At 43.9% G+C, this 14,537-nt stretch overlaps 2 protein-coding genes across 4 annotated transcripts in view; one reads left to right on the forward strand and one right to left on the reverse strand.

Moving 5' to 3' along the window:
* SLC22A31 (solute carrier family 22 member 31) overlaps positions 1 to 5,345 on the forward strand; it is a 43,295-nt gene extending 37,950 nt beyond the window's left edge. The window contains exon 10 of one of the 2 annotated variants that reach the window (XM_033942853.1): positions 5,135 to 5,345. In XM_033942853.1, coding sequence (XP_033798744.1) covers positions 5,135 to 5,235 — 101 coding nt within the window. In that variant the 3' untranslated portion in view covers positions 5,236 to 5,345. The remainder of the gene's footprint in view (positions 1 to 5,134) is intronic. The other variant, XM_033942854.1, reaches the window with a different exon arrangement.
* CDH15 (cadherin 15) overlaps positions 1 to 14,537 on the reverse strand; it is an 85,247-nt gene that overhangs the window by 8,622 nt on the left and 62,088 nt on the right. For both annotated transcript variants that reach the window (XM_033942851.1, XM_033942852.1), the window contains exons 8-10: positions 12,133 to 12,386; positions 10,405 to 10,547; positions 8,587 to 8,823 (exon numbers count right to left, since the gene is read on the reverse strand). In XM_033942851.1, the coding sequence (XP_033798742.1) occupies positions 8,587 to 8,823; positions 10,405 to 10,547; positions 12,133 to 12,386 (634 nt within the window). The remainder of the gene's footprint in view (positions 1 to 8,586; positions 8,824 to 10,404; positions 10,548 to 12,132; positions 12,387 to 14,537) is intronic.

Raw genomic sequence — 14,537 nt, forward strand, 5'->3', positions numbered from 1 at the left:
TCCCGCAGAGGAGAGAATCCTGCATTCACCGTGGGCCTCATCTGGGGCAGCCTCCTTGGAGCGGCTGGGGCACGGGCAGTGTGTCTGGGAGGGAATGCATGGATGGGAGAACATCGCAGGGGAGGAGACATAGGCATCCTGGGACTGTCTGCCAAGTCTCTTCCCTGAAGAAGCCCTTTCTGGAAACGTCAATCGCTCCTCCTAAACTTACTTGCTCCACTTCATCACTGACGCTGAAACCGTGGATTGAAGACAAAGTTTTATTTTATTTTTCTTTCCAGCTTATGATTTATCTTTAATCTTATCTATTGTTTTGCCTTTTGTCTTTGTTTTGTTCTATTTCTATCATTTAAATTTCTCCAGAATTCTACTGTTCAACGACTCCCCCTTCTGCTTCTATTCCTTTCTCTCCTCTCTTCTACCTTCCAAAGTATTTAGATCAATGCTGTCTTGTTAAAATGTTTATTTTATTTTTATTTTTCCTCTAACTCTACTTTTCACTTCTCTATTACCCTCCAGGTACTTTAGTTAGATTGTGAGCCTTCGGGACAGTAAGGGAATTTTTCAAGTACCTTTCTTATTTCTAATCTTAATGTATATTTTCTGTAAACCGCTTAGAACCTAACGGATGTAGCGGTATATAAGAAATAAATTACATTACATTACATTACATTCCTAACTAATAACAATAATAATAATTGATTTTCTTGTCTACCGCCCAACCAGTAGTTCTGGGCGGTTGACAACAGGAACATTTCAGCACATGGTACAGTTTCATATAATAAAAGTAATACAATTATTAAAAACATTCAAGTGCAATATTAAAAAATATTAAAAAATTAAAACATACTATGACAATATGAATAGAAACAAAAGACCTCAGTTAAATATATCAAAATTAATATTCTTATTTGTCAAATAAATAGGTCTTTAATGATTTCCTAAATGTGAAGTAAGAATTAGATTGAACAATCATCTTCCCAGCTTGATACTCCAAAGAGAAGATGAACTTTCCAGAATTTCTAGTTCCTTTTGTTGAGTAAGAAAGTTTCAGATAGGGGGATAAATATCAGGGAGATAATCCAAAAAGCACCTTATAACAAATGCATCCAAACTTAGGGACGAGAGGTTAGCGATAGTAGTTTTTGAAGGAATCAGTATCTTTGGTATAAAGGAAGGTCTTTGTTGCTCTCCGCAAAGCCATTAGTGTGTCCAGGTAGTTGGTTCCACAGGCCAGGGATAAAGTATGAGCGCTTGCTTCCTGTTTCTAGTTTGAGAGATCTTCCTGCGGAGATTCAGAGTTGTCTCTCCGAGTCAGAGCATGCATTTGCCCTCAAGTGGTCATTCCTAAATGTTGACATATAAATGCTGACTTAGGGAAGAATTCTACACTTTGCTTCCAAAAACACTCTGCAAAGTTTGTTTTCTGCATAACTCTGTCAAACCATGACCAATTTCAATAAAAATTTTGTGGGAGCAATTGACAAAATTTTGCAAAGAGTGATTGTTGATTTTGCCCTATGATCATACACGTCCAGGGTGGGTGGGAGGGGGGGTTGGAAAATATTTTTAATTCTTTAATTTGAGTGCAATTTTTGAATATGAATATTGGGGGGGGGGGGGGGTGATATATTCCATGCTATCAATCCAGAGCAAGCAGTGGCTTCCCTCATGTCTTTCTCAATAACAGACTATGGACTTTTCCTCCAGGAACTTGTCCAAACCTTTCTTAAAACGAGCTACGCTATCTGCTCTTACCACATCCTCCGGCAACGTGTTCCAGAGCTTAACTATTCTCTGAGTGAAAAAATATGTCCTCCTATTGGTTTTAAAAGTATTTCCCTGTAACTTCATCGAGTGTCCCCTAGTCTTTGTAATTTTTGACAGAGTGAAAAATCGATCCACTTGTATCTGTTCTACTCCACTCAGGATTTTGTAGACTTTAATCCTATCACCCCTCAGCTGTCTCTTTTCCAAGCTGAAGAGCCCTAACTGTTTTAGTTTTTCCTCATACGAGAGGAGTTCCATCCCCTTTACCTTCTTGGTCTCTCTTCTTTGAACCTTTTCTAGCGCCACTATATCTTTCTTGAGATAAGGAGACCAGAATGAATGAAATACTCTAGATGAGGTCGCATCATGGAGCGATACAGGGGCATTATAACATTCTTAGTCTTGTTAACCATTCCTTTTTAAATAATTCCTAGCATCCTGTTTGCTTTTTTGGCCGCCGCCACACTTTGGGCGGAATATTTCATCGTATTGTCTACGATGATACCCAGATCCTTTTCTTGGGGGCTAAACCCCAAGGTGGACTCTAGCATCCGGTAACTGTGATTCAGGTTTTTCTTCCCAATGTGCACCACTTTGCATTTGTACACATTAAATTTCATCTGCCATTTGGCTGCCCAGTCTTCCAATTTCCTAAGGTCCGCCTGCCATTTATCACAATCCGCAAACGTTTTAACAACTTTGAACAGTTTAGTGTCACTTGCAAATTTCCAGATCATTTATAAATAAGTTAAATAGCACCGGTCTCAGTACAGATCCATGTGGCACTCCACTGTTTACTCTTCTCTATTGAGAAAAATGACCATTTAACCCTACCCTCTGTTTTCTATCTGATAACCAATTTCTAATACACAGCTGAACTTTGCCACCTATCCCATGACACTTTAATTTTCTCAGGAGCCTCTTGTGAAGAACATTATCAAAAGCTTTCTGGAAATTTAGATACACTATATAAACCATTTTTGGTGTTCGCCTTTCACTGCAGTCTTGTTAGATTTTTCTTTGTTTTGGGTTGCTCCCCAGTGACAGTATTGTTCTTATAAGCAATTGGTATACAGCAAACTTTATTAATTTGGAGGTATAACTTCAAGAGAAAATTTCCAATTTTCTTGATCCACCAGGGATATGCCCAACATTTTAGGACAATTTGGGACTCTCAAGTTCAAAGGTCCATTAAAGTTCTCCAGTTGCTCAATTTTTCTGATGAAACTGTTTCTTTAAGACTATTAGTTTCAGTCTTTAACAATCTTGGCAAGCATTATCCATATTCTGTAAAATCACATCAGCTTTATTCACAAGAGCCATATCTGGAGCTCTTTTCCCAGCCATTCCATCCAGCCTCAAGGAGCATTTTTATGGTCACCACACATTTAGAAGTCAAATTCTCAGATTCAACAATGTTAGCTCTCTTAACCAGCTCCAACGAGGGAAAAGCTCCTCCAGCATCAGATCCCAGTCCAACCTTGATGGTTTCCATAGAGTTCGAAACGTCAACCCTAGCTACCGTCAGATATAGTGGAGGATTAGTCTTCGAGAAAGACAGAAACATTGCGTCCCAAAGAGCTGAACGCTCCTTTGTTCACCTCCACAGCAGGGTCCTCTCCCCAAGTTATAGACAGGGACTTCCCTACTTGGCAATCCAGGACTTGAGAAATTGTTGGCTGCCTAGGGGACGACACTGTGGCCAGTAGTGGAACGGCCTAGGTCGTCCCCTTCTGCTTTATATGGGGCATCAGAATTCGAAGAAAGAATTAACAGAAGCTGAATGACAAAAGCCAAGGTCAAATTTAAATCTCAGCCAAGTTCGCTGAAATGCCCGAACGCCATCAAGATCTGGCTGCCATCTTGACTCCTTCCCCACCCCTGCATGTCATGCCATTAATTTCGTTTGGTTTACAGATGAGAGCGTTTTCATGGTTGAGCCACCTGACACCCAAAATGACTGACTATATGCACAGATTGTCATGAAGAAGCACAATATTATTGCCGATCGTCTGTGTACTCGCTTGACATTCAGCAAATTGGTGATAGTCTCTAGAATGGGATGCACAAAGTTTTTCTTCGTTGATCCAGGTGCAAAGATTATGGCAAGTTTTGCTATCACAGCAACTGCTATTGGCCATTTGTTGTATCATTGGCAATGTTGCATCTTTTCATCCTTTTCATTAAACCATCCAGGTCTGATTTTGCTGGACTTGTGGCCCACTAACAGTCCAGACATGAACCCTGTTAACTGCAAGATTTGGGGTTTTAAGCAGCAGCATGTTTATGATTTGTGACACTGATGACTTCAAGCAGCATCTGGTTGAGGTGCAGGCCAACGTGAGTCAGAATGATTAACCCGCTGATTAACCCTTCCCCTTAACTGTATCCATGACATCCTGTTTGCCTATCTTGGCTGTATAGATTGTAAGCTCTTTGGAGCAGGGACTGTCTTCTTTGTGATTCATAGTTTCTTTAAATTTTGATTAAACACTTATCCAAAGGTACAAAGCGTTGTACATAATTATTTAAAATAGCTGGGGAACAAACGTTTTAGATAATAAACATGAACAAACATACTGGTAACATGAAAACATTGGGAAAAAAATAGGAGAACTACAATTTTTTTAAAAAAAAGAATACAAATAAGGAAAGTACAATAGGAAAGGGAAATGATTTAATTCATGAGAAAATAGGTTCGTACGTAAGTAAGATCAGTTAAAAGCATCTTTAAAAAGCAAGCATTTTAGGTTATTTTTAAATGTTTGCAAGTTTTGTTTGGCTCTGAGGAACAGGGGGAGAGAATTCCAGATTAATGGGGCAGTGACTGAAGAAATGAGAGTATGGCGAGGATTGGTCTGTTTAATGTCCAAAGTCACAAGTGCAATTTTGTAAGTGATCCGCTGTAAGACAGGCAACCAATGAGCTTTTTGTAATAAAGGGGTGACATGATCAAATTTTCTAGAACCTGAAATAATTTGATAGCAGTATTTTGTATGAGTTGAAGACGTTTTACGTCTTTTAGACACAGCCCTTTATATAGTGAGTTGCAATAATCCATTGGTGCCTCGCACAGCGAACGCTGCGCACAACGAACTTCGTTTCACACAACGAAGTCGCCCGAGCTGCATCCTTCCGCGCAGGCACTGCGCTTAACTGCCCTCTCTCCGCCTGGCTCCCTGTGCAGTGGCGGACCGTCGGCTCGCAGGGGCCCGGCGCCTACTGCTGATGCGTTGGGGGGGGGGGGCGGAGCTACTCTCGCCGCTTCCCCGATGCTAGAAAAAAAAAAAAAATGAACAGTTAAGTCCCAGTTTTTGCCGCTGATACTCTGCCCTCTCTCACTGTAAAATTATTGTTTATACAGTATATCATGGCTTTCCGGCAGATGTTGGAGAAAAGAGAAAAACAAACGACTTTGGACAGGTTTTTCATGAAACCATCGGCCAAAAAGCAGAAAATGGATGAAGATGTGCAAGATTCGGTAGACTCTACTTAGTCTGTCTTTAAATTTAAAAAATGTGTGTTGTTTTAAAAAACAATTATGTTTTTAGATGTATCTAAATAAAAATAATAACAAAAAATTTATCTTTTTTTATGTCATCTTAGCATATTTTATGCTACAGAACGAATTATTTTTTTTAACATGTATTGTTATGGGAAAACGCGTTTCACATAACGAACTTTTCGCATAACAAACTTGCTCCTGGAACCAATTAAGTTCGTTGTGTGAGGCACCACTGTACCAAGAAAATGAGTTAACACTGTAAGAGGCGAGCTACGAAACTTATTAAAGGAATGGAACATTTGAACTACAAAGATCGACTCAGGAAACTGGGACTGTTTACCCTTGAGAAGAGAACACTGAGAGGGGATTTGATTGAAACTTTCAAAATATTAAAAGGATTTGATAAAATAGACCAAGAAGCAGCATTACTGACATTTTCACATGTGACACAGACAAGAGGTCATAGCCTGAAACTGAGTGGCAGCAGGTTCAGGACAAATGTCAGGAAGTTTTCTTTCACACAGCGCGTGGTGGATGCTTGGAACGCGCTCCCGGAGGAGGTTGTGGAGGAGACTACTGTACTGGGATTCAAGCGCAAGTTGGATGCATACCTTCTTGCATATCATATTGAGGGATACGGTAAATCCGGGTCTCCAAAAAGGAGTACCTAAATGGGCCGCCGCGTGTGCGGATTGCCGGACTAGATGGACCTCGGTCTGATCCGGTGAAGGCGTTTCTTATGTTCTTATGTTCTTATATTTACATCAAGAAGAGGGACCAGGGATCTTATCATCTTAAGTGCTGTCTGCGTCTGGTAGCGCTATAGAAATAATTCATAGTAGTAGTGTGAAGAGTTTCCATCTCTGGGAAGCAGAGCTGGGATTGTGATGTCATAATGCCTCAATCCACCAATAAGAGCCAACTTCCTCGGTGATGTCACAATGGCTCAGATTAACTGTTCCCCTTAACTGTATCCATGACATCCTGTTTGTCTTGGCTGTGTAGATTGTAAGCTCTTTGGAGCAGGGACTGTTTTCTTACTCTTTGTGACTCTGTGCAGCGCTGCGTGCGTCTGGTAGCCCTATAGAAATAATTAATGGTAGTAGTAGTAATGCCATTGAAGCTACGGTCGATCCATGGAGAAAATGACTCCATGTGGAATATTTGCGATAGGCTTATTGAAAATTTATTCCGGATGATATGCACAAATTGAACTGAAATTGTTCCAGTTTGACAAAAACAGGCTTCGTTTAGTTCTGTTTGCTTTTGATATCATTGCACGCTATCCAGCAGTGGGAGCCTCTATTAGGTGCCCTCAGGCCACATGGAAGGGGCTTATTCTCCTGCAGGACCCCCGTGCCCAGATCCCTTTATAAAATACTAGCAGAACGCAATATTCGTGACTAACTGGGTAAGTGTGGATGCCTGCATGAGGCAGGGCAGAATTCTGTAAGCTAGCCATAGAAGTGGAAGCCCTGCCCAGGGACCCACCCACACAGCTGTCCTGTGGGTGCTGTGGAACTTCCACACATAGTGGCACTAGAGTACTTAGATCAGGGCTGCCCAAGCCCGGTCCTTGAGATTTACTGACAGGCCAGGTTTTCAGGATATCCACAATGAATATACATGAGAGAAATTTGCATATGAAGTAGGCAGTACAGGCAAATCTCTCTCATGCATATTCATTGTGGATAGCCTGAAAACCTGGCCTGTCAGTAAATCTCATGGACCGGACTTAGGCAGCCCTGACTTAGGTGCTCTGTATGCATTTATTACAATACATCAGTGGTTCCCAACCCTGTCCTGGAGGACCACCAGGCCAATCGGGTTTTCAGGATAGCCCTAATGAATATGCATGGAGCAGATTTGCATGCCTCTCACTTCCATTATATGCAAATCTCTCTCATGCATATTTACTAGGGCTAGCTGAAAAACCCGATTGGCCTGGTGGTCCTTCAGGACAGGGTTGGGACCCACTGCATTACATTACATTACATTAATGATTTCTATTCCGCCTTTACCTTGCAGATCAAGGCGGATTACATAAGAATTGTTATGATCTTAAGAAGTACATATTGATAAGATATTAAGATGTACTTAAGGAATAGTTTGAACATTTTCTAATTTGCTAAGGAGTAGTTGGTAATGCAGGAGGAATTCGGAACATTATTGGTTGTATTATATTGGTTTTATGTATTTTTTGAAGAGTAAGGTTTTTTTTTCTTTTTTGAAGGTTATGTAGTCTGTGGTTCAAGTCAGCAGATTGGTGAGTTGTCGGTCCAGTTTCACTGCTCTGGTGGCCAGTAGATTATCATACTTTTTTTTTAATATGGGCATGTGAAACTATTTTAAGCATAGAAACATGACGGCAGATAAAGGCCAAATGGCCCATCTAGTCTGCCCATCCACAGTAACCATTATCTCTTTCTCTCTCCAAGAGATCCCACTGCCTATCCCAGGCCCTCTTTCAAGATCAGCTGAGTTTGTGCAGACTGAAAATGCTCATATATACTGTCTAGGGTTACCAGATTTTAGTGAAATAAAATCCAGACCCATAGCCCCGCCCTCAGGCCCGCCCAGTCCCACCCATATCATGTCCCAGCCCCGCCCCCTCAACCTGTTCTCGTTGGTCAGGAGGGCACCTGCACATGCACGGGTGCCCTCCCGACACGGTCCCAAAGAAGCTTTTCAAAACCCGGATAAAGTGCCCTGTTTTGAAAAGCCGCCCGGACATGCTTTTTACAAAGAAAGGTAAATCCAGACATCTGGTAGCCCTAATACTGCCTCTTACCCCACACTTCATAAACACAGGACTGTACACTTTATTCATCCATACACAACTCACAGTCCAATGTGCACAAAACACATATTCTGTTGTTTGCTAAGTATGTGCAACGCCTTGTTCGACTTACGGCCTGTGGGACAGAACCTGGCCCATCCTGTGCTGCTATCTGGCCCTCATCTGGCTGGCCTCAGCTGCATCAAAACTGCAGAAATCCTTCTTCCCTGTGGGACTCTTGTTCTTTGCAAGCTTCAGCCGCGCAGTGCAAGAAGCTCAGAAGTCTCACGAGATCTAAGGCCGCATGATCGAACCAAACTTCCTGTACTAAGTGGCTCAAGTTTGCAGAGCAACTGGGCAAGTCACGTTACCCTCCATTACCCCAGGTATGTTAGGGAGATTGTGAGCCCGCAGGAGTACCTGAATATTAGCTTAGACAACCTCCATTGATACGCGCTATATAAATAACTTAAATAAATCAAATTAACGTGGGCTAATCTGGTGCTAATTAGCTTTGAGCATGGGCTCTTACCATTAATGCTAGTGATTTCCCAGGCGTGAGAGAGCTCCAGGAACCCAGGATGAAGCTGGAAGACAAAAGGGTCAGCCTGGGGCTTCAGGTCCTGGTCAGTGGCGCTCAGAATGATGTTGTCGCCTTTGCCAGGCTGGCTGCACAAGAAGTCATTGAGGGGGTAGATAATGGGGGCATAATCATTCATCTCCAGGACCTGAATGGACAAGGTACCAGTAGCTGTGAGAGGAGGGTCGGCTGTGGAGAAGAGAACACCACGTTACACATTAACGGGAGGTGATTTAGCCAACCAAAAGCTTTCACAAATTGCATGAAAAAAATCCACACCTCCTATCCATCAGGGGGAAAGAGCCTGGAGGGGGCATTTCAGGGAGTGCGACAGACAATTTGCTCAGTATTCAGCACTAGTCAATATTCATTGGCCAAACTAGACAGACCTAAATAAAAAGCAGGTCTATCTTTAGCCAATATAACTTAGCCAGCCAACCGATACATATCTGCTTAACTGGCTATGTTTCTAGTGGCCAACGGCCCCCCCCCACCCCCGAAATTCAACGCTGGTTGCTGGATACAGCCTGGCATTGAATTTCCGGGCTACCTTCCAACTGTCTCCCAGGGTCTCAATATTGGGCCCAATCTGATTGAAAACAGAGAAGCAAAGTCAACGTTAATTCAGTGCAAAATACACAACCGCTACAACTGTACCCAGCTACGAGAGATTAGTTGAGGCAAACTTCAGTAACACCACAGGGTCTCTATTGTACACGTGAAAGGCATGTGCTCCTGGGAGGGTGCTGAGAGCTGGACGGTAGGCACCATAGAGGCCCTAAGCTGAGCGTTATACAGGAATTTTAAAAAGGATGTAGATCTGGGGGTGCAGGTGGGCCAGGGACAAGAGCAACAGGAGAAGGAGGAAGGAGGGGCTGGGTCAGGAAGCCGAGTGACCATTGTCTGCTCCATTCCAGACTCATCCCCTTCCCCTCTTCTCTATAGGTTGCCCAGGACAGAGGGGTGAGAGCACCACACACCTGAGTCTGAAAACTGAGAAATTAAGCCCTGTGCGTGCCATGAAGAAGAGCAATATTAACGCTATCGAAACACAAGAGATGCCATCAGAAGCAGAATGGCTTGCAGAGATCTACACCAGAGTCTCACACACAGTGATCAAAGACTGTGCAATTGCAGCTGCTGATTTTCAGTGAATGGGTTAAAATATTCACTTTGGGATGATTCTAGTTGGCTAAGCCTTCCCCAGTGAGCCATTCTCCATTCAAAGATGTCCAAGGTTATGTTTTAAGGTGAGCAAATGGTGAATTTCTCAGGTAGAAAGCAATAATGAACATTTTGGGTTTATACCCATCACCCCACAAACCAGGAAAGTGACAATCATATCAGAACCCGTAATGCCAAGATTGCAACACCAGATATGGCCAAGCTTCTCTCCAAACCATAATACCATAATCATACGCCTACATGAACACAAACCAAGATATCAATGTCATGAGCCCTAATGAAATAATCTAAATCCTGGACATAGCCAGGCTCTTCTAAATTGTAAATCGCATTGAACTCCTGCTGGGGCATATTAGCAATCCATAAATACTCATGTAACATAGTTCTGATATCAACAAGAAAACCTAGATGTATATCATTTCTGTGCATTTCTTTTACTGAGAGTCTCAAAAACTTCCTATTGTCTCTTGGATAAATATTTTAAAATTCAGACAAAAAAAGGGTGTAGTACATAGGGAAACAGAACATACTGACTGCTCAGGAAACACTTATCTGGGCAGTGCCAGGGTGGAAGGGGGTCTTTACCATTGTCAAATGCAACAATCAAAGCCGTGTACCAGCTGCTTTTCATGAAAGCTGATTTCCCGTCAATGTCCTGCTTGGCAAGAATCTGGCCAGTAACCGAATCCAGCAGAAGCAAGTCTCCAGGGTCAGATTCGACCGAGTACCTGTAATTACCAAAAAGTAAACCTTTTAATCAGTGCATAACTAGGACTGAATGGACCCCCCTAGAACACCATCTGAGGTGGTGAGGATGAGATATTAAGTCAGAAAATAGAGAACAAAGGTATTTGGTTCTAATGTCTCTCGTCTGCTTTTCTCTCTCCAGGGTCTCCTGTCCTATTGACATTTCTTCTCTATGTCCACCATCCACCTTTCTTATGTGTCTCTACCTGTCCTGTCCAGTATCTCCCATCTGTGTCCCTGTTCCTAGGCTCCCTCCAGAGTCAGCATCTCTGCTATGTCCCTGTCGCTTCTCATGTCCAGCTTCTCTTCTCTTCCTCTTGTGCCCCCGCTGATCCCCACCCACCTTCTCTTTCCTTCCCTCGGTTTTTATTTATTTTTAAATATTTATATTCCAAACAATCTAACAACTTCATGCATGCACGTTCATTCAATAACATCTAGAACAGTCTCTGACTTCTCTTCTCCCTCCACCCCTCTAAGTCTAGCATCTGTCCCCTCTCTTTCCCCGCTCCCTTGCTCCATGTATCTCTCTTCCCTAAGCCACTCTATCCAGCATCTCTGTTTCCATTCTCCTTTGCTACAGGGCTCTCTTCTCTCTAATTCATCTGCTCTCCTCCCACCCTATCCCCACCCATGCATTCTTGCGGGCCCAGCATCTAAGCTCTCCCCCCCCCCCCCCTCCTGCTGGCCCTTCAAATGCTGCAGCAGGTCACAGCAGAGGAAACGCTGAAAACTGCTCTGTATCCAGGGAGACCTTTCCTCTTCTACATTCTGCCTCTCGGCTGCAACTACTGAACTGATTATTAATACTCGCCATACGACAATATTCTCTGTTACAGCACCTCTCATTTGGAATTCTTTACCCTCTCACCTCAGGGAGATAAAAAACTTAGATAAATTTAAAGGGCCATTAAAATGTTTCCTTTTCAAAGATGCATTGGATTCATCATAATTCCTCGACTTTTCAGTGTAGTAATTCCAGACCCATGAGTAAGAACAAAACTTCTTTTTCCTCACTCCCTTTGTTTTAACCAGTTTATGTTTACTTTCCTCTTGTGTAATAGTAAGTTTGTCTTGTTTATATATCTTTATTTCTATATTTTAATGTACATTGCCTAGAAATTATGATAGGCAATTAATCATTAATACATGTGAAACTTGAAACTTTAGTATTAATATAGACCTGGGACTGTTTCTCTCTCACTTATAGCTGTTGAATGTCTGGCATTAGTCTAACCCTGGGATTGCTCTTCTCTACTTTCTGGTTTTAAGAAAGGTTTGGACAAGTTCCTGGAGGAAAAGTCCATAGTCTGTTATTGAGAAAGACATGGGGGAAGCCACTGCTTGCCCTGGATCGGTAGCATGGAATGTTGCTACTCTTTGGGATTCTAGAATCTTGTTACTCTCTGGGATTCCGGAATCTTGCTATTCTTTGAGATTCTGTAATTTTGCTACTCTTTGGGTTTTGGTTAAGTACTAGTGACCTGGATTGGCCACTGTGAGAATGGGCTACTGGGCTTGATGGACCATTGGTCTGACCCAGTAAGGCTGTTCTTAGGTTCTCACCTGAGCTCCTGAGGTTGTGAGGTGTCAGGGTCAGTGGCTGTGTACACAATGATCTCCATTCCTGCTGGTGTGCCTTCTTTCACACTCACTATCTTTGGGTTCTCGTGGAAGATTGGTGCTTCATTAATGTCCACGACTGTCACGGTTACCTTGGCTAGGCCCCGGTCTGTCTTGGGTGCTGCAGTGTCCAGCTCTGCCTCGTTATGGACAGAGATGGTCAGTTCCACTGTGTCCTGCGTTTCGTAATCCAGAGCCTGGTGGGAGAAAACAATGGTACAGTGGAGTCCGGGAGGAATCTTTGAGGGGGTCACCCAAGGGCCGTACAACAGTAGTTCAGGAATGGGGCCATGTGCATTCTGGGAGGAAGGGTCTTTGGAAATGGGACAATACTCTCTCCTCTTATTTGGATGGTGGGATTATCTCTTTCTAAAAGGGCAACTGTGCTTCGCATTGGCAATGCTTAGGTTTGGCTACAGAGACAACAGAGCCCAAAGTTGTGCGTTTGCTAGACGTTGAACCTCCCAGGCTCCTCCTGAATGGCATTTGAGGCACAGGAAATAGGGCTCCTTAAACCCCACAGCGAGCATTTGGATTAAACACAGGCCATGGCATAGAAAGAGAGACAAATGAAGGCAGAGAAAGACCAGGTGGCCAATCGAATCCGTCTCTGCTCTCCTTTCCCTTAGAGATCAAGTGTATCCAGTGGCGTAGTGAGGGGCAAGGTACCCTTCCTCCTCTCCGCCCCCCCACTCCATGCTGTGCCTCTTGCCTTCCCCATATCTTTTTTACTTCCCCGGCGTGAAGTTGCTGCCTGCATCGGCATCGGCGCTCTCTCTGGCGTCACTTCCAGGACCCGCGCCTAGGAAATGGTGTCAAAGGGCGAGCTGACACCAACGTGGGCATGCCGCTCTCACCGGAGAATTCAAAAAGGTACGGGGCAAGGGAAGGGGGCACGTGGGCGGCAGGGGGGTGGGGGAGGGGCGCAGCTCACCCTTCCTACACCACTGACGCTCTTCAAATCCATCACCTCCACTGGGAGGCCATTTCACGAATTCACATTTCTGAGTCTGTCTCCTTTCACCTTCATTCGTTCCAGGGGTTCCTTTCACTTGAATGAGACTTGCCTCCTCTATGTTTATACCAAACAGCTGTTCAAACCAGTGGTTCCCAAGCCTGTCCTGGAGGACCACCAGGCCAGTTGGGTTTTTAGGATAGCCCTAATGAATATGTATGGAGCAGATTTGCATGCCTGGCACCTCCATTATATGCAGATCTTTCTCATGCATATTCATTAGGGATATCCTGAAAACCCGACTGGCCTGATGGTCCTCCAGGTCAGGCTTGGGAACCACTGGCTTTTAAACATCTCTTTCATATCTCCTGCCTCTTGTCTTCTCTCCAAAGCAGGGATCTCAAAGTCCCTCCTTGCGGGCCGCAATCCAGTCGGGTTTTCAGGATTTCCCCAATGAATATGCATTGAAAGCAGTGCATGCACATAGATCTCATGCAGATTCATGGGGGAAATCCTAAAAACCCGACTGGATTGCGGCCCTCAAGGAGGGACTTTGAGACCCCTGCTCCAAAGTATTCCTATTGAAGTCTTAAGTCTGTCCCCATAGGCTTTATGATGAAGACCACCAACCATTTTAGTAGCCTTCATCTGAACATAAGAATAGCCATATTGGTTAGAGCAGGGGTGGGCAACTTGAGGGCCAGAGTCCAGTCTGGTTTTCAGGATTTCCCCAATGAATATGCATGAGATCTATTTGCATGCACTGCTTTCAATGCATATTCATTGGGGAAATCCTGAAAACCCGACTGGACTCCAGCCCTTGAGGACAGGAGTTGCCCACCCCTGGGTTATACCAATGGTCTATCTAGCCCAGTACAGTACTCCCCTGAAATTCGCGGCAGTTCCGTTCCAGGAACCCTCGTGAATGCAGTTTTTCGCCTGTCAAAAGGCAGGGGAGGCAGGAGAGGGCAGCTGGAGTGCCGGCGGGTGAAGAAAATCACTCACAGTCTGCTCCGACCGCCTCTTCCTGTAGTAAAGTCGGGCTACACCAATCAGGAGCTGCTTTGACACGCAGCTCCTGATTGGTGTAGCTTGACTTTACTACAGGAAGAGGCAGTTGGAACAGACCACGAATGAGTGAGTCTGCGATTTGCGAACCGCAAATTTGCGGGGGAACACTGTATCCCAGGGATCTCAAAGTCCCTTCTTGAGGGCCGCAATCCAGTCTGGTTTTCAGGATTTCCCCAGTGAATATGCATTGAAAGCAGTGCATGCACATGGATCTCATGCATATTCATTGGGGAAATCCTGAAAACCCGACTGGATTGCGGCCCTCAAGGAGGGACTTTGAGACCCCTGTTTTCACAGTGGCCAATCCAGGTGGCAAAACCCC

This window comes from Geotrypetes seraphini, chromosome 4 (assembly GCF_902459505.1).
Source record: "Geotrypetes seraphini chromosome 4, aGeoSer1.1, whole genome shotgun sequence".
Classification (NCBI taxonomy): Eukaryota; Metazoa; Chordata; class Amphibia; order Gymnophiona; family Dermophiidae; genus Geotrypetes; species Geotrypetes seraphini.